Source organism: Siniperca chuatsi, linkage group LG15, assembly GCF_020085105.1.
Source record: "Siniperca chuatsi isolate FFG_IHB_CAS linkage group LG15, ASM2008510v1, whole genome shotgun sequence".
In the NCBI taxonomy this organism is placed as follows: Eukaryota; Metazoa; Chordata; class Actinopteri; order Centrarchiformes; family Sinipercidae; genus Siniperca; species Siniperca chuatsi.
Window position 1 is genome coordinate 7,637,257 of NC_058056.1, and position 20,823 is coordinate 7,658,079.

General features: G+C 40.7%; 1 protein-coding gene across 4 annotated transcripts in view; it reads left to right on the forward strand.

Moving 5' to 3' along the window:
• The window catches only part of alk (ALK receptor tyrosine kinase), a 301,315-nt gene that overhangs the window by 277,276 nt on the left and 3,216 nt on the right, over positions 1–20,823 (forward strand). For all 4 annotated transcript variants that reach the window (XM_044165960.1, XM_044165961.1, XM_044165962.1 and 1 more), the window contains 13 exons: positions 650–817; positions 1,527–1,625; positions 5,054–5,206; positions 6,275–6,388; positions 9,351–9,537; positions 10,287–10,377; positions 10,752–10,816; positions 10,916–11,045; positions 11,638–11,735; positions 13,932–14,024; positions 18,576–18,677; positions 19,008–19,142; positions 20,153–20,243. In XM_044165960.1, coding sequence (XP_044021895.1) covers positions 650–817; positions 1,527–1,625; positions 5,054–5,206; positions 6,275–6,388; positions 9,351–9,537; positions 10,287–10,377; positions 10,752–10,816; positions 10,916–11,045; positions 11,638–11,735; positions 13,932–14,024; positions 18,576–18,677; positions 19,008–19,142; positions 20,153–20,243 — 1,526 coding nt within the window. The remainder of the gene's footprint in view (positions 1–649; positions 818–1,526; positions 1,626–5,053; positions 5,207–6,274; positions 6,389–9,350; positions 9,538–10,286; positions 10,378–10,751; positions 10,817–10,915; positions 11,046–11,637; positions 11,736–13,931; positions 14,025–18,575; positions 18,678–19,007; positions 19,143–20,152; positions 20,244–20,823) is intronic.

The window sequence follows — 20,823 nt, forward strand, 5'->3', positions numbered from 1 at the left end:
TCATCGCTGGGCAGAACTACATGCTCTGTTCTACCAGTGTAATGTTACATCCATGCTCACTGCAGGTTCCATTATTCATGTGCTCGGAGTTGAAGAACAGCCCAGAATACATAAGATATTGATTTTTACATCTTCACAAAGCCCAAGGTTTACTTTTGAGGAAACTCGGTGAATGAAAAATGAAATATTCAGCATGTCTGGGGGGGGTTTGTTGTGAGATATGTTTTATTTTTCACTTGTTTGTATCTCTCAGGCTTCAGAGAAGGAGGAAAATGAAAGGGGGAAATTAAATTGGCTAGCATTGGGGAATATGGGAGGGATTAGTTTTAACTTTATTAGCTATAACTTTAATCTCATGTTACCATGAGGTCTCTGCTCTAACCGGTGTTGTTATCACTAATCTGGGATTGCTGTGTACGTGTGTGTGTGAATATAAGTGATACTTAGTGTGTGTGTGTGTGTGTGTGTGTGTGTGTGTGTGTGTGCCTAAAGACATGGAACATGCATTCCTGCAGTTTAGCATCTTTTTTCCACCACCCATTTAAGAACTCACTCTCTCTGGCGTTCCCTCTGTCACACAGACTGGTTCACTACACAGCACCTAACGCACGTAACGTCACATCAAAGGTGTGTTGTGTTTTTGTGACAGGCGGAGGCGGAGGTTGGAATGACAGTGCTCCTGTCAGTCAGGGTGGCAGACCGCTGGTACTGGGAGGCCAGGGAGGGCAGGCCTGTCAAAAGTTCTGGCAGACCCACGGCGGATTCGGGGGCGGCGGGGGTGGCTGTATGTCCGGGGGCGGCGGCGGAGGCTACAGAGGTTAGTCTAAGAGATTTCCAAGGTTTTTTCTGGAACACCCAGAAAAAGTTTAATAAATAAATTGTCTTGAGCTGTCAAGTATGACCCAAATGTACATCTTGGAGTGCCATATGTGTTTTATACTGAATGTGAATGTGAATGTGACACCCAGAAACAGCTGTCCCTCTAACTGCTCAATGAACTGTAAATCATAAAGATTGGACCAAACATCGTTCAAACACAATATCAGAATATTACACCTTGTTTTTCCTTGTACTGAGCGCATATTATTTAGCAGTGTAAGATAAACTTTAATGATCCCCAGTAGATAATTGGGTCATAACAGCATTTGGAAGTACACAGCATAAGGCTTGAAAAGAAACAAATATAAATAATAATAAATATAAATAACAAGAAAGCAAATATGGTGGTAAGCATAATGCAAATAACTGTTACATTAGCATGCATTGGGACACACAAGGATGAAACGTGTGAAATGTGTGCAAACAAATAGGAAGAAAGGGAGGACAATCCAAATAAGTCCAACTGGGATTACAGCAAAGGATGTGATACTTACAACCCAGTCCTTGTGTTTCTGTTTGGATGATGTGTGAAAAGTGCATTTCAATTGTACATTTCAATGTTTTTTGTTCAATTCCCATAGAACATACCACGTGTTAACACGATGGCACTGAGGTTTTGTCACTGTGTTTGCCCTCCTGGTTTCTAGGTGGTAACACCTCCATAGATAACAACCCCAAACATGACGGTGACGATGGCACATCCTTCCTCGGTCCAGAGGGAGAGCCCTTCATCTATCCTCTGAAAGGTAATAAAATACAGACAAACTAGTCAGCATTCAACACCAGCAGTCAAAAAATTAGTATTCAGCATTTGATACCTTTGTAGTGTTTGTCGGTGAGAGTTAATGTGTTTGCACTTCACGGAATGATGCGAGAAACTGTTTTTGCTATTGACATTTTAAATTAGTTTTTGTTGTGGTTTGCTTTCTACAGTACAAGCTTTCACCGCACTTAACTAATATAGATTTGTACAGCAAGATGAGAATGAGTTGCTTCACTCTGTGGCATCAGAAAAGGATATTGTAAAATTGTACAGCAGATATGGGAGAGTCTGGAGTTTTCCATTCTGACAGAAGACTCACCCAGATTATTTAATTAATTAAAACACCTCCAGATAGAGAGGAGGAACTGCTCAATAAATCCATCTAGTGTAAACCTGTTGACCCATCTCTGCTCTATTTTTCTTGTACATTTGAACTTGACAGGTACTAAAAACACAGTCTGACGGAAAATTTTACCTGTAGCGATAAGCTTGTTGACCATCAATACATCATCTAAGATTCCCTCTTCACTCAGCTCTGTAGAGAAATAGAAAAAGGGGGAAAGTGAGAAATAGAAACTGAAGTGCTTTTTAAAATTGTCCTCCATTGGGCTGTAGTAACATACGCACTGATATCTCTCTCCCATTGAGCTTTAATAGAGGTGATGCTGTCTGGTGAGGCAGTGCCGCTTTCAACAGCCACACATCTCAATTTGTCATCGAACTTACTTCATTTCCTCCAGAGGAAAAAGACTTTGGAAAGACTTTCAGCTGTAAATAAGACAGAAATTTGGTGTTTATTTTTTAGTTTTCATTTATTACACTACACATTATCTTCATTCCTCTCCATTCTGGCCCCAGCTGGTTAACACGCTGAGATATTCTAGCTAGATATTCTAGTCTATGTTGTTAGTTGTAGAAGGAAATTACATCAAAATTCAAACGTTCATCCACTATTTCAGCTATTTTCACAGGAAAAGTTAATAATAGGATTGCTAATTGTAAACTTTTGTCTAAAGATACAACCGTGGTGCTGGCCAGGCCATAAGCTTATGTACTTTGTGCAGCTCCCAAATACCTAATAGTATCCCCATTTTTGTAGCCTCATGAGAAAGAAAATCACACATTGACTTAAAGATTAACATCCACATCTATCTATACATCTGTGTCATGACTAAAGGTTTTATATTCCTGCAAAAGAAACTGTTCAAACTAGACAAATGTGAGTGGTGTGCATGAAAAGAGAGAGAAACTGACGTGATTTATAACCAGTGAATAACCAAAAGGCCTGAATCCTTATCATAACCCGCAGGACGGATTATCAGGTTGTAATATCTGTAATTTGACAACAGATAAAAATATCATCTGCGTAAAGGTCGGGTTTAAGGGTATTTGTGGTTTGAAATTGTAATCACAAATGGCTACGCCAGTAATTTCCCTCTCAGTTTGAACTGCACAGGCAGGTTCTCGAGCTCAAATAAAAACCGTAGGTGAGGCGGGAAACCCTGCTGTGTACATTGAAAGAGCTAAAAAAAAAAAAAAAAAAAAAAGATCAAAAATCATAGCATTAATGTTGACAGAGGCAAGCGGTTTGCAATACAGGCTGCTTCAAAACCAGTGTGAAGAAAGAATAATACAGATAGGACTACACAGACATCCAATCATATTGCCATCACGAGATGCTGGTAGGCACTGAAGAAAACATGCATATTATTAGAGGCCAGGAGAGCTTCAATGAATCTCACTTGATCCACCGGTTTGAAAGAGAAAATATCATTTGTCTTGTGCATGGCAAGGATCTAAGGAAAATCATTATTCAATAAGCTTAAGGGGAGGAAAATGACTCATCTGTGCAGGGATATTTTTCTAGCTGATAGTTGAGAAATTGTTGCGTGGTACATACAATGATATCATTAAACAAAAGAAAGGCGTGCAGACAGAATGTCCTAGAAAAATTCAGTAGCAAAGACATCATCACCATCCACACTCCAGTAGAAAATTCAACACGACTGTGTCTAAAGCTCCACAATAGTATAGAGTATCACAGCTACACATTAGTATGCAGTCAACATCTATACTTGAGACATTTGTATTCGAAACCTTTCAAGTGTTTCTAGGTTAGATTTATGTATTTGTACATATAAAGCTGATAACAGAACGATGAGAGAAAATAGATTCTGCAGATGAGTGCATTTGCTTTGCTTACTAAACAGTACAAGCTTTCACAGACAGCCCATAACTAATTCATGTTAGACTGATTTGCCCATGTTCACTGTAGATTACAATAAAGACAATTGGTTCCTTTAAATCTGAATTAAGTAATGGATGTTGTAAAATCCTTTTAAAACAATTTATGGCAGTATGAGCCGTTGTGTTGTGGAGGGCAGAGAGTCTGTAGATTTTGTTCCAGCCAAGACCACAGCAGATCGTTTCACTGATTAACACGACTTCAGTCACGATCAGTAAACTCATCTAGTTTAAGGTAAGAGTAGGCTGGAATGAAAATCTGCAAGCTATCAACCCTCCGTTCGACATAATGACCCACCCTGGCTCGATTCATCTCATACAGTATAGTTTGTACATGCTGGGTCGTACTGTTCTTAGTACGAAATTAAAATGAAATTAAGCTAGTGATGAAACAGAAAGCACAATCGAAGACAAGTGTAATGTGAAGAGTTACTCTGTGGCAATAAACCCTGTTCACCATGAATAGAATTTTGATGCCATGCTGATGGATGTCCTCTCAGTTTTAACCCACTGTTAGTTTACAGGTTTAAGTGGTCACGAATACTGGGTGGCTCCACCAGACCACAGCATTCACACACACTTAGATAAATAGTTTGAGGCATTTCATATTTCATGCGATTTAACAGATAAACTCAAGTCCAGTCATCACATTCACAGTAAACACCACATTTTCCATATATATATTCAGCTCCATATGTTCAGTATGACAACAAACCTCTATTTGAAAACATTTATTCAAGACACACACCTGATAATAAGACTGAATTGCCATTTTATTTTCACTATTTGCACTAGTGAGGAGGCTGTGAGGTCTTGGAGAGATGTTTGTTGTTGATTTAACTTATTATTATTGAAACTATGATCTACTATATGTTTTATGTAACTGGGTAGACTGTATGCTGGGTGATGACTGTGGTGAGAATAAATCCTAGAAAAGCAATCCTCATACATTCTTTAATTAGGATCATTTCTAGTATTTTATATTGCAGTGTTATTGAACTTTCGCTCATTTTACCAGGAGATGTCTAATCAAGCCCTGTTCATTTTGGAAACCTCTGCTCTGCACCCTGTGTGTGTGTGTGTGTGTGTGTGTGTGTGTGTGTGTGTGTGTGTGTGTGTGTGTGTGTGTGTGTGTGTGTGTGTGTGTGTGTGTGTGTGTGCCTAAAGCTATGGAGGGGGATGGTGAGGTGATCATCACTCCAGTGCAGAACTGCAGTCATTGTGAGAGCGGTGAGTGCCTCGAGATCAAGGACAGTATCTGTTACTGTGATGATGACCTCATCCTGGCACCGGACGGGGTGTCCTGCATCAACGCTACAGGTCCGACATATAGTATTGCACATTCACACGCATACAAATATGTGAAATGAATCCAAACGTAGAAATGAGTTAAGCCGAATGTAATTGTACCTGTAATAGACTGTGACTCAGTGAATAGATAATGAATTAATCTACAAAAGTAATTAAGCCTGGGAGGCTCTCTACTTTATTGAATCTTTATCTGAGGAAATGTTTTTTAATAGTGCCTTAATCATTCACAATAATTATCAATCCGTAGGATAAGCTAACCTGTTAATGAAAAGGGATATTCCTATAGCGTTATTAGCTGCTGTTGAGTCCTGTTCTATGATTTGTAATTTATCTCTGTGCCACAGTCAGATAAAAGCTCTCTATCTTATCATGTCACAGATTTGGAATAAAAGGCTTCACCTGGATACTCATGTAGTGAGATTGTACAATGGATTTTGAATGCATTTCATAATGAGCTTAATGAGCCTAAGTTCATGCACCTGGCTCTGCCCATTAGCTCACGTCAACCTTGACTAAAAATCAGTTTTACACAAGTGCTGTGTCTCCTTCTTGGGTTAAACTGTAACAAAGGGATGTGGACAAACCCCTGCGGACCTAGAATTACCTCTTCAATTATGATATGTAATCTCAGATGAATAATGAGTATATGAATGTAGATGAAATGAATTCATATGTCGAAATGTCACTTTATAATTTGAAGCAAAATAAGGGGGCTATTACCATCTCAATAATATCTTAATGACCTAGAGTGTCTCCTTGCCCTATGATTTGCAAATCTGTTCTCAGTAATGACAAGCAGTAGATAAATCTATGATGCTAGGTCATAAAAGGTCACAATCTCAATACGGTCGCTCTCGGTGTGCAGATTTGTTCCTCAGCTTAGACAAGTGAAATGAGATCTCCCCTCGCCACTGAAAAGGAATTGACATGCAGCGGCCGTCGCTGCTCCTAAGCTCTGTTGTGTCATCGCTTTCACATCATTAATTAAGTTGGGGATCAGAGTGGCGAAGTGAATGTTAATACTCCTCTGGAGAAGATAACAACTGTGGAACGCTGTTGTTTCCCCTTGTCTTGCAGAGGTGTCCCTGCTGCCTCCCCAGCCAACTCTTTCCCACCTGGCGCTGGGTCTGTCTGTGGGAACCTCGGCCCTCATCGCCGCCCTGCTGCTGGCTGTGTCTGGAGTCATGATAAGTAAGTATCGACACATGTCAGTCAGTAAGGATAGAAAATAAGACAATATATGGTACTAAGACACCGATATATCAATTTTCAATAGAAATCTGGTATCAGCCAGGGTTCCCCACTACAGATAGGATTCTGGAGTGATTTTGTCTGTTGGCGCCCACAATTTATGAAGCAGACCAACAGGATGTTTGAAGGAACTTTGTTGTAGATTAGAAAAGTATTCAGGCTTTCTCACCCTTCAACATGCTGGTGGAGGTTACCAGTCGCTGTTAAACGAGTACATTTCAAGTGAACATGTCTCAGTTTGAAAAAGTGGATCCCAACCAGGGTGTCTGGGGTCGAAAGTCAAATCTGAGGGGTCGTGAGATGATGTTCTGTTGATTGTTGGGAATCTCTAGGCACCTCATGATTTGATTCAGAGGGCTACGATGTGATTGTAAAATGATTTTTGATGCATCTTGATGCATCAAAAGTTTTGATATATATTCTATACATGATTTATTTTTTCTCACTGTGTGACTACTTGCTACTTTTAAAACATAGCGTATTTGTAATGATCCATAATTAAAACAGATTAATTTACTTCCATTATCTTTTAGTTTAGTTAGACAACTTTTTTGAAAAGGCAAGGCAAGTTTACTTGTTTAGCACATTTCAACAACAAGACAATTCAAAGTGCTTTACATAAAACATAAAAGCAACATAGGGCATTATAAAAAGACATTTGAAAACAAAGAGTTAAATGGAAAATAAAAACAAGATATAACAGGAGAGTAAAAGTTACAGAGCAGTGTAAGAAATTAATCATTATTCAATTTAATAAAAGGCAACGGCAAACAGAAAAGTCTTCAGCCTTTATTTAAAAGAACTGAGAGTTGCAACAGACCTGCAGTTTTCTGGGAGTTTGTTCCAGATATATGGTGCATAAAAACTGAACGCTGCTTCTCCATGTTTAGTTTTGACTCTGGGAACAGAAAGCAGACCTGTCCCAGATGACCTGAGAGGTCAGTATGGTTCATGGTCTTTTTAGAAAGACCTGTAAAGACACCGTTACAGTAGTCAAGTAGACTGAAGATAAATGCATGGACATGTTTTTCCAAATCCTGCTGTTTTAATGTGGCTGTTGAAATTCAGCTCTGAGTCCATGACTACACCAAGATTTCTGGCTTGGTTTGTGGTTTTTAACATTACTGATTAAAGCTGAGCACTGACTGTTCCTCCTTGGCTCCAAAAACAATTACTTCAGTTTTATGTTTGTTTAACTGAAGAAAATTCTGGCATACCCAATCATTGATTTGTTCAGTACACTTACTCAGCTCTTGTATTGGACCATAGTCCCCCTTGTGACATTGTTATGTAAATTTGTGTGTCATCTGTATAATTATGGTAACATATTTGTTGTTTTCCATAATCTGAGCCAGTGGTAGCATGTAGATGTTAAACAGAAGAGGCCCCAGAATGGAGCCTTGGGGAACTCCATATGTAATTTTTGTCTGCTCAGATGTGTAATTACCTATAGACACAAAGTAGTCCCTGTCCTTTAAGTAGGATTCAGTGAGTGTGGTCGCATATACGCAGCAATAAACACTCTATAGCATATTACTCTGGCACGGTCCGAATCTGGCAGTGGGAGGCTGCCTGAACGCTGTGGGGAGAAGGACTCATCTTCCGGTCTGTTTTTGTGTTCTGTTGATGTACCTGATAGTTTTCAGTTTCAGGTCACTAACAATTACTCGATTAAACTATTTGAGATTGGAGGGGAATATCACTTTTTGGTGAAATGCTTACAACTCAAATGCATATGCATCTTGTGACCAATGGTCATAAGTACTCACTGGGAACCACTGGGAGAACAAAGAACCCATATGACATGCAGTGACTTAACATCATGAAGTTGACGACCCAAACATACATGGAAAAAGTAGGAACGTTGAAGTAGCTGTTACTGACCATAAAGAGCCAGAGGTTCACATTACATGAGTACTTGTACTATCTACTTCAGTCATGTGTTTGCACAATAGACACATGTTCTCCCTCTGTCTCTCACACACACGCAAAGTTCTCCAGTGTCTGGCCTGGTCCCTCTCAGACGGCCCTTGGCAGTTTGTTGTCAGAACGGGAAGTGAGCCTCGGGGCCGGCGCAGACATCCGTCTGCCCGCCTGCTTTCAGGCTATTACTGCCAGACATATGCACTCTATTGAGTCATCATCTCCTCCACACACACCCACGGTCACTCTCACACTCGACACATCCAGACTCCCACCTACACTACCACTGTGATGAATGAAACGCACTAATGATGGATGGCTGCTTAGCCGGCGGCTGACAGCACTCATACATTAGACAGCACTTGGTAAATAAATAACTCCCCTACACACACATAAAAGCATACACATATAAATACACACACAAACAATTCTCCCTGCAACTAATGTGTTCCCAGCCCAGGTCGAGGCTTCTAGCACTATAAAGTGTGTTTTATGTGTGTGAGAGAAAGAAAGAGAAAGAGCAGCGTCTTCATTCAGTGGGCTCTTCTACATAGAGAGATTTGTTTGCAATTTGAAGGAAGGAGGTGTAAGTTGTCTTGGTTTTGTGCATCCTGTTGCCATGTCTGCTTATACAGTACACATGTGGTTGTGTCTTTTACATGTACACAAGACATACTGATAAGTTAAGGGTTTCATTCTGAAACATTATGTCTCTGAATATTTTAGAGACAAATCTGGGATCAGATAGAGAGGAATCAATATTTCACACACACAAAGTAATTCTATTTCATAAAAATTGCTGCTCTACAAGCAAAAGGTCTTTAGAGAAATAATAACTGTAAAAGCTTTCCACTTTGTGTGCTTTGGCTGCCAGCAATAATTTTCTACAAGAAGATGGGTTCAAGGTTTTGTTTGTTTTTATAAATTGTGGAGATCTCAGTGGTGGAATGAATCTCCTCTTTCATTTTCATCTCACCAGTGTACAGGCGTAAACACACAGAGCTGCAGTCTATCCAGCTGGAGTTGCAGAGTCCAGACTGCAAGCTCAGTAAGCTGCGGGCCTCCACCATCATGACCGACTACAACCCCAACTACTGCTTCGCCGGCAAGACGGCATCGGTCAACGACCTGAAGGAAGTACCGCGACGTAACATCTCCCTCACCAGGTAAAAGAGCCGAGATTAAAGGTCCAGAACCAACATTCGTGTTACTTCAGCAAGCACCGTTTCATGGGACATTATGATCTCATCATTAAAAAAGTCCATCATGAACAGTTCAGTATGAGTTGAATGCACCTGTCTACACCCATGGTGAAATGTGAAATTACTGATTCAAGGGTAACAGTATCTGAACAAACACTGTAATGAAAATACAGTAGTACAAACTATTTAAATAGGGTAGCTTCATAAATACAGCATGGTTTGAGAAGTATCAGTTTAAATAAAGCCTGAAATATTAAAGTGTGAAGCCTCACAGTGTATGGGTCTACTGCTGTGATCCAAGCGGCTGAGAAATTATTTTTGCAGGGCTCTTTTCAATTTTTAATGCATCTTTCATGTGTTTATAGTTCACCAGTTAATCATTCTGGTTCTAAATCTTTGTGATAAAGTTCCTTTTCCTTGTGCACCCATGAATATTTTCCAGCATCTAGATTTATGCAAGTTAAAGTGAAACAGCTGCTAACGGGAAAATCAAACCTATAATTTGGTGTCAAGGTTCACCATTCTACACTTTGACATCTTCAGCAGGAAGCCCCACAGAGACAGTTATTTCCCTTTGTCAGCTGAAAAGCTGGTGAACCACTAATTTAGAATTTCTGACTAGCATTCCTCCCTGATGACCCCCCGTGAAAGTTTCAGCTTAATGTAAAATATAAATGTAACTGTAAATAATAAATGTGTTTGTGTGGCTCCAGGGGTCTGGGTCACGGTGCTTTCGGTGAAGTCTATGAAGGGCTGGCAGTTGGGATACCAGGTGAACCGAGTCCACTGCAAGTGGCAGTCAAGGTGAGTTCTCACCCAGTCTCTGAAACAATAACAGTTTTTCTGTTTCTCAAAGGTCAAACTTTGATTGAATCATATCAGGTCCATAGGGACTTCTAAACTAATTTCATATCATCCACTTTTGTACTAAGAATATTTATTTCTCAGGATAGGAGGTCATGAAGTTGAACATAAACAGGTTTTCTCGGTTATATTTTGCATTGTTGGTTTGCAGTTAAAGGTTTTAGAGCACAAATACTGTATCAGCTCTCTTTCACTACCTTATGTTCAGTGTCATGGAGAAACACATCAGGCACGACATACAAAATATACTAACTACTGTATATAAAACTTCTAACCATTCATTGCACTGGGGGGGGGGGTTCTATTTACCATAGACCCTTCCTGAGGTTTGCTCTGAGCAAGATGAATTGGACTTCCTCATGGAGGCTTTAATCATCAGGTAAGAGCCACTGACAATGAACATAATTCTGTCTCTCAAACAGTGCCAACAAAGCCATTTCTAAAGACACTCCTCTCTGCTGTGTTTCTGTCCCTGCAGTAAGTTCAGCCACCAGAACATTGTGCGTTGTATAGGTGTCAGTCTGCAGGCCATGCCCAGGTTCATCCTGCTGGAGCTGATGACCGGAGGAGACCTCAAGACTTTCCTGAGGGAGACCAGACCCCGGCTGGTGAGACACACTGCTGTATCACGCTCAAGTGCACAATGTTATTGAAAAGTGCATTTCATTTTTTTACCACCTTAAAAGGCATAATACGTAACATTTCTGCATTAAAGCGTCTAAAAACGACTAGACCTATGTTATACTGTATATTTTGTTGAGTTGTGTACTTACACTATCCCAAATGTTTCCGACAATGTTCAAACCGAGAGAAATCTGTGATTTTATTCAAGGTAACAGTGCGTTTCATTTGGTCGCCTGTCAATGGCGTCATATCCCTTTTAGCCCCTCTAGGTGCTATAACTGCCAGGGAAACACGGGAAACTCCAGATGATACGTCAGAGAGTGAGGAAGGATGTTGGTGAACTAGCTAGCTAGCCACTCTATTGTTTGTATTGCTCACTCGTCCGTGAACATGTTTTCTGCCTGAGTCACGTCCGATAGATTTTCATCCAAGTTAGATCAGTCACATTTTCAAACACGTACTCATGTATTCTTTACAACCACAATGTGTACTACCTTTGTTTTTCCAAATCTGCCTGTGATATATTCACTAATATTACATTCCGGGTCTTTCTCTGCCACTTCTCGGTTTGCTCAGGAGCACCCATCCAGCCTGACCATGGTGGACCTTCTCAACGTGGCCAGAGACATCGCTAAGGGATGCCAGTATCTGGAGGAGAACCAGTTTATACACAGGTACTTCACCAGATGACCGCACACGTTGCTTTTTGACTTCCTAGGAATTGACCAATGACAAACAAGGCCTATCAAACCTTGTTTGCCCTAACGTGGCACAGCAAAGCCCTATCAATCCACCTAATGGCTGACTCTTCTCCGGAGGCTTGTGAGCTTCTATACAGCAAGCCTTTCTGCCTTCAAACCTGTATTAAAATTTACCCTAACGCCGTCCTTGAGGCTAATTTAAATTTTTATGGAGGTGTGTTTACTCTGGGTTGAGTAAAGGGCAGGTGAATGAGGTAGGGTTGAGGAGTAGCCGCTACTCAGAAAATGCAACTTTTTCTCAGGGAATACAGGGTTGGGTGATGAGCTGTGGTGTGCTCCAACAGGTTAAATCACAGGGTTAATGCTGTCTCAGAACAAGTTACTCTGCCTACTGTGTGTTTCTATGCTTTTCTCTGTGGTGGTATTTATCTGTTTTTTTGGCTAGTGGATCGTGTAATTTAATCTTAAGTTACTTTATTTTACAACAGGCTTGGTACTCACATTGGAAACTGTAACCACCTGAAAAGAAGCACAGTGCTGAGAAGAGTTGGGTAGTTTAATGCAACCTCAGGTGTTAAAATAGACTAAGAACACAGATTGTTCTCTATGTGCTGCAGTAAAATGGGCCTTTAAGCTGCAGTTAAAATTGACTGTAAATAAGGGCTACAGCATGAAGCCAGTTAACATTGTTTTAATAACAGCCTGCTCTCACATCACTGTGCTGCATGTACAATAGCTCTGTGTCCTTCCCTTAAGCCCTCAACTAGCAGTCTGTGACAGCTACTGCTGCATTTCAAGCCTCGTCCTTGCCTACGAGCAAAAGCAAATCATTTGCATGAATTCTTCCAAGCCATTAAACAAGGACTACTTGGATTTAGCTATGAGAAAGGATCTTGTTAAAGTGTGTGTGTGTCTGTGTGTGTGTGTGTGTGTGTGTCCACTCCCACATGCTGATTGTAGTCACTCTGTGATAGAAATGATTGAGTCTTCCTGAAGTAGCTGAGAGGCCCCTAAATGGATTCATTGTTTCACTACTTTTTCTTGAACAGCAAATTCTGTGGTGTGATAGCACAATTTAGGAAATTCTCTGTAGCTGGTTTGATAACTCGGTTTTCCGACACTCATTTAACTGCTTTAGTCTCAATTGGGCTCAAGCAAAGTAGAGAGAAACTGAAAAGCAAATGGATGCCCTAGACACAATGTTGTTTTTATTTCATACTAAATTATTTAATATCAGACTTGAAGTAGCACTATAATATTATAAGTTGAATAGTTCCAAACACTTCTGGCACATTGAAGTGGGGCGACCATGCATTGTGTCGTCCTGCTCTTAAAAAGCCCTCAGTTTAAATCAGTCTGAACTATTACTTTATCCTCATTGTGTCATTTCACATCCAACTTAATCAGAGTGTGGAGGCAAAACATCAAAACAATGTGTTGCTGTCCTGTGTGCAGCCCTGCCCCGTCTCATGATCTAGTTTGAGCGCAGTGTCACATGATGTTATTTTGATGTTAAATGCTGGGTATTTATGGGCCTTAGTGCACACTTGTCTGTAGTCTGATGAGGAGCAGTGTGCTCACAACGTCAAAGATGTTAAGAAAGTTAGAAGCCTGGGGAGCAGAATGTGGGCTCTAGTTCCTTTTCCCCAGACAGGAGTAGAGCACGCTGTGTGAACTACTGTATTTTCTCATAGAATAACCAACGCTGTACAGTGCAAATATGAATTTTATGAATTTTCTCTTCTAACTCACTCTGCCTGCATATACTGTGGAACATTTTAATCTTCTCTCTGGATGCACCATGTGGGCAGAGATATAAAAGCACTGTAGAACTATACACTTTACCAGCTTGCCCAGGGCAACTTGGTAGTTACACTGAACTTTAGATCTACAGGGGAGCATCCGTAGGTGTTTGATACATGGAGCTCTCTTATAGATGCAAATATATGAAAAACTTTGGTAAACTAGTGCAGAGACAAGGCATGAGCTAAGCTGTGTGAATGTCAATGTTCAGTATGTCTAGTTCTTATATACAGTTTACCCACTTATATTAAAAATCACAAAATTCAGACTTGCAGTGGTAGTGAGTTATTGTGTTCTAATAAAGTGACCAATCTCCATCAATCCAAGCAGTAAGTACAGTCTGTATGTGTTTTTCTCATCTTTCAGGGACATTGCAGCTCGGAACTGCCTACTGACCTGCAAAGGATCGGGCCGCATGGCCAAGATTGGAGATTTTGGGATGGCTCGAGACATTTACAGGTACAATTCCAGCACAGATCAAAGACTGATGTAAAACCGCATGCAAGACCTCAATATTCAGACCAGGTTCCGTTGAATTTGAGTCTAGATGAGGTCTAAAAGGGGGTTGAGAGCAAGCTCACACCAAATTGAGACATGAGAAAGAAAAAGTATCTCTGAAAAACAAACATATGGGGAAACATCTAGTGAGCATGCACGTGTGGCAGAAGTATGTACTTGGTTACGGTTAGGAGAAGATCGCCTTATTGGTCACAAGAAACAAATGGTGAGATGAAAGCAAGCCCCAGTCTCCAGTAACAGTCCAATGCTTTGTACGCACATCCCTCCCCTCGCACTTCATCTCCAACTTTTTGCTGCGCTATAAGGATGTTACACTTCCTGCTTTGGCACTGAACATCAACATAGGTCATTTTAGGCCATTTGAACAAGTAACCATTGCTGTTGTTTTCTCAACCGTCTCACCTTAACTAACTCCCAATTGCTTTTTCACCCTATTTGCCCAAGAGAAATTCTGGGTATGGACAATTCTTCAACCACAGGACGTGACAAATCCAAATATAAAAGCTAAACAGTTTCCCTAAACAGCAGTGAGTGGACACATTCCACAGACAGCTGGACTCGGTGACAATTTTAGATCTTTTTCCTCTTTATTCCCTTTAGTATCATTTGGTATAAAGACAACTGGCTAATCTGATAAACAAGAGCACGCTGTGTGCAGTTTTTAAAAGTTATTTTTAACTGCATGGACAAAATACAATATAGATAAGAAAGAAAAAAGAAAAACATATCTGATCTAAATTATTTGAGTGAAGTACCAGCTCTGTGTTTAGGAATGTTTTTTCTTCCCATGTGATCGTAAAGGCCATGGCACTTATCGTGAAGACTTTTAAAGTGGTAAATGTTGGAGCTCAGCTGTGAAGGTGTTTTTATTCTCCATCACACTGTCGTACAGATGCATTCTTTTAATCTACATCAGCTCATCTGTATCCCCAACGGCGTCTCATTATTCTTAGTTCATACTTTTTAATAAAGCTATCACAGTTTCACGTGACACCATTTAAATGAATGCACAATCCAGCAGGGAAATCTCCCAAGCCTTTCATCTGGTAAGAAATTAGAGCAGGGGACATATGTCACAACGTTCAGCTGTATCAACGCAGCACTTTTGATTCATCCGATGGAAAGTCACACAAGAGCAAAGTCACTCTCAGAGCATCCGGGAAAGGCTGTTTCACAATACCCCTGGGGAGCCGCATTAGGAGCACTTGATTTAATTGCTGATGTCAGTTTTTCAGGTGCCTCGATGTCATTTTGTTTTTAACTCTCAGCCTCGAGCCTTGGTGCCGGGACTGGTGTTTTTTTTTTTATTATCATTGTTATTATTTTGAGAGGGAGGGATGGTTGTTTTGAGCGCAATGCCGCTACGCCGTTGGTGTGTTATTTTTGCTGTTTCGTGATGTGGCCCTCGTGCTATGTGACGAGGGACATGAGAGTCCTTTCGAGGCCGTCGCAGGGGACGGGTGTCACAGCGAGGGACCAGGACAAGGCTTAATGTCAGCTTTTTATATTCTGGGAGGAGAGCCACAGGCGTACTTGCGCGTGGTATTCCATGGACTTCCTCTCTCACACACAAATTCACTCACACGCATGCTTGCACACCGGTGATGCGGTGGTAAATAAAAAGCCGGGTAAACAATAGCTGCCAGTCAGCAATCATCCTGAGGTAAACAGCTGCCGCCATGAAGAGAAATTCACTGTGCTTTCAGAAAAGAATTGGCATTTTGCCTTAAATGAACTATTAACAATGGTGTGTAGTATAGCTTTAGGTTGTATTTATTAATGTCAGCCTGCTGCACACACAGTAAAGGCAGAAAGACACTTAAGACAAATTACACTCAGTGAACAGACACAAGTACTGGACTCCCCATTGTGTTCTTCTATCTTACTCTCCATTCAACACAGTCTGCTCGATGCCTGTCTCTTAATGTTAGTTTTCGCCTCTAATACTTCTCTATCTTGCAGCTTCCCGTGTGCACACTGAATTGCTCACACAAGAAAAAACGCACAAAACACAACCGCGCGTATGAAACACCAACCATTTGTGCTATAGATTTCCTGGGACTGTATTTAAGCCTCCCTAATCTGCAGCTCAGCTTTCAGTATTTGTTGGTGGTGTTAGCAGTAGTAATAAATATGTCCATAAACCCCATGCTAAAAAAAAAAAAAGGTCGATCCAATGATAGGGGGATTATCAGTCTTATGCTCTACATTTTCCATTTTACATCCATCCCTCAATATTTTCAAAACATTTCAGCATTTTCTAATGTGCAGATAACAGACTGAATAGCAATGTACAAAAGTTTCATGTGTTCAGCTTCTTTTAAAGATGTATTTCACTTGCTCAGAAAAGGCGGCGGCTGTAAATATGTTACAACAAAAAAATGTAGGAGATTGTGGCAGCCTGGGTCCTCTACACTGAAATCAGCCTTTTCAGAGCAACAAACGCAGGATCCACAGAGCGCCCACTGCCATAACTGTTTGATCTAAATGCATGTTTTGATGGAGGCCAGTCTGCCTCCCTCACTATTTTCTACATTGGGATAAACAAATTAGAGGGATACTGGGAAAGAGGGGCGCAATAGAGAAGATGGTGGCAGGATTCAATCCTCTAATTGTAGGCCTAAAAATGGAGGAGGTAACTGATTCCCATCACTGAATTGATCGTGTTTTTCTAAGTGATAAATGAAGGCGTTGTGCGGGGATCAGTGTGCACTGTCCTGTGTGTTTCTTAGCTAATCTGTCAAGCAAACAGACTCAACTAGTGATTGTTTTCTCTGCTTCATTGATTATGTGTAATTTTCTTCAAGGCTAACTTCTTGTGCCAATAATTTGCTAAGTATATATTTCCCTTTTAGCCATATTATCTGACAGCATATGATCTATATTCATCTCTACTTACTGCTCCCCTGAAGACACACAGCTGTAGCCACGAGTTAATGATGAGTGCTGGCTCTTGTTATTTGCCTCGAGTCTATACTGTGGAAAATGCAGTTGGCTCTTATTCTTTTAATCTTCAAAAACAGGAATTTCCAATATAGTAAATATCACACCAAAAAGGTGGTTTAAGCAAGTAACAAACATTGCAAAATTAAGCTTTTTTTCATTTTTTTTTCTTACCTCACCTGGTTGAGTTAAGAAGGTGAGGCAGATTGAGCATATTGCATATCTTATTACATCTGTTTTAGCTTCCTGGCACTAGTTGTATAATATTTTGGATTTCATTTCACAGATGACTTTTAAGGCATGCATAGCTCTGGCTTTTTAACAGTATTTCAGAAATGTTTCCCAGAGGTGAGCAAGAGCACAGCTTGAAATCAGCTTGACGTCCTCCTCCTTAAACTAAAGGCAAAATGTGATGGGTCATGCAGTCCGAGCCCACGGGCTTTGGATGCCGTATCTGAGGAGCTCAGGCTGCCAAAACCACAATCTTTTGTTTTGTGCTTGTCCCGTATTTTATCCACGCTGCAGTTGTCTGTTTTATTCTTTGCCGCCCTGTTGTTGATGTGTTTGCAATTCTTTTCTTTTAGCTTTTTATTTGTCCAGGAAACGCCAACTCAGCACAATGCTCTTTTCTCATCCTGCATCACATTCACACCTGGGAACTGCCCACTGTAATTACAGTCCCTTCCTGCACAGCCATGTGCGGCACCAGCAGAGCAGTTGGTGCTTCAACTCACTCGTCTAGATTTTGAAGGCGGAGACAAAGAGAGTGTTACTGCTACTGCTTTACTTTCCAAAAAGCCCAGGGATTTGAACTGGCAACCTTCTAGTCACAAAAACTGTGTCTACAGGCTATTACAGTGCTATTTATTATGAAGTGTCATTTTTATGACAAAATCACTTGGGGTAAATAGATTTCCTCCTCTGCAACAGCAAACGATGCCAAATGACGCTTTTTCCTCCAGCCAAACACAGCTGATTCCACTTAACTCAGATCTTGGTGTGTGTCCATTTTCCTGTGTGGACACCATAATGGACGAACCCACTTCATGTCTGTCCTCGCCGTGTGCCTCGAGCAGGGCGAGATGAACCAGGCAGTGACCTCTATCAGCACCAGCAATCAGATAGAGCACACATCAGATAATTTCTCTACCAACGGCAAGCACAAGGCCGCATTAAAAATGGCTCAGACAGGGCTCGGCATGCCGAAAAATCTCCCTCTTTCCTCTCGGCGAGATAAGGAGTTCTTAGAGGGTCTCTCACACCAACATGTTAGGAAGCTGAAAATGCCATTGGATCAGAGTGCTGATACAGCCACTGACAAACAGTGAATTAATTGCTGGATGTTAGAATTTGTCTTTCTTTGGAGGGCAGTGGTGTTACCATGGTGATGGCGCTGCAAACTACAGATTTCATTTTTACAATTGTTCCCTTTTCTATTAATTGTAGGCAAGCAAAAACCAATATTACTATTATTAGCCACATGGTTAGTCATCATGCATTTTACTATTCAAAATGTGTGTGTGTGTGTGTGTGTGTGTGTGTGTGTAGGGCAAGCTATTACAGGAAGGGTGGGCGTGCCATGCTGCCGGTGAAGTGGATGCCACCTGAAGCCTTCATGGAGGGCATCTTCACATCTAAAACAGACACATGGTGAGAATCCCTCGCACTTCTCTTTAACTGGCCTCAGTGAAGACGAAGCTCGCCCTCGCTGTGATTTCACCTCCTATATTTCACACTCAGACGTCTGCTGTCCCTTCCTGCCCGTTTTCTCCCTTTCTGTTTTTCACCTTCCTCTGTCCTTCAATGCATTTGATCCCGAGCCATGTTTTTTTTTTGTCTCTATGTAATTCTTGTCCTCTGGTCTCATCCTTTATAGCTTCAGCTCTGATGATGCTTATAATTTATGACTTGATTGTCCTTAGTCTCACCCTTTCTTTCTCTGTAACTAATCTTTCCTCTCATCATCTTCCTTTTTCTAAGGTCATTTGGGGTTCTGCTGTGGGAGATCTTCTCATTGGGCTACATGCCATATCCAAGTCGCAGTAACCAGGAAGTGTTGGAGTTTGTAACCAATGGCGGAAGAATGGACCCACCTAAAAATTGCCCTGGGCCAGTGTAAGTGCAGATCCACAGATCTGAATGCATTCATATGCTTTTACTTGACCACAAGCAAAATGTGATCCCATGAGGTCTAATCAAGCTTCTCCATAACATAAACAATACAGAAGGATGATTAGTTGCATATGATGTATACATTGTATACACGTAGGCAGCAGAAAAAAAAACAGAGGCAGACATGAAAGGCTCTGATGATTTGCAGATATTGACATGTAAACAAGTTGTGTCAGAACATTTTATGGGGGATTGCTCTCAGCGCTTTCAATATGGAAACCACATCATCAGTTTTCTTTCATGTTTGCCTCCCAATTTGGACGAAGTCATGGGGAGCTGATACAGAGCTTAAAAACCACTTCCATATCACGCTTGATTTTCACTCACTTTTCAGATGTCGTCTCTCGTGCCAACTCTATTCTAAAACATATATGTGCAGATGCACACGTTTTCTCTCTCATATAGACACTGAAGTTACACTTTGGCCTCTCTGTGATTTCGAAGCTTTATCCTTCACACCTGTTAGCCACAGCTTTGCAGATAACTCCTCGTATCACTCTGCAACCTGCCTTGCATGTTATTTATAAATGTGTATTTTTTTTTCCCCTGAAAAAAATAAGCAAGTGTTCTGTTAATTTGCAGTTGTGAAACAGTCTCACAGCAGGACATACTCATAAATGAAAGCAGCAGCTACAGTTGGAGTCAGCTCAGCAATTAAAACCATATCTCAGGATTTAACTTCACTCCTTTCTCCTGTAATCTGCATTGCCCATTTAACACAATCACTCAAACTGGTGGGAGATTACACTTTAATTCTGCCTGAAGCAAACAAAACAACTATTAAGAATATTTTGTCAAGAGATCAATTTGGCATTTGTTAAATCAGCGGGAGAGATCGTGCTGGTCAGCCTCTGTTTTCTTTTTGTTTTCTCTATATCAACATGGAGTGGGAGAAAATGTTTTCATTAAGTATTTTCTACTTGTGTGCTGTTTACCCATTCATGGATCTTTAGGTACCGTATAATGACTCAGAGTTGGCAACATCAGCCTGAAGACAGGCCTAACTTCTCAACTATCCTGGAGAGAATTGACTACTGCTTGCAGGTAACTAAACAGAGCACACCCAGCATTCTGCCATGACTGCCATGTAAACATGAATCAGGACTGAGCGATTTGAGGAAAATATCTAAATACTTGACTGACAACCCCTAATGAACTACTTGAGCTAGTGTTAGCTTCACTGACTGACTGGACAAAATGCTTCAAGGAGCCTGTTTCAGAGCTTTAAAGTTCAGCTGAGACATTTAATGACACTTCACCATCCACCAGCTATCGATCATTGACTCCACAACTACCAAACTACCTGTCTGAAAATGATGTCATGCAATCAGCTAATGCTTGATTGTTTATCTAGGGAGCGACTCCCACTCTGTTGGTCGTTTCAGACACCAAAATTATACAGAGTTCTTACTCGAGGAAACCATCTTTGACCAAGCGTAAACACAATAGAGAACAATATTATTCGGACAACAGTCCATAGTTTCATTTTATATTTTGGTTAATTCACAGAATTTATGTCAATTAGCTATAGCCGACTAAATTTGCAACAACATTTTTCGTTATAACCAAAGAAACAGTTGGCTAAATTTGCTCACGTCATACTTGCAGCAAAATGGTAAATGAT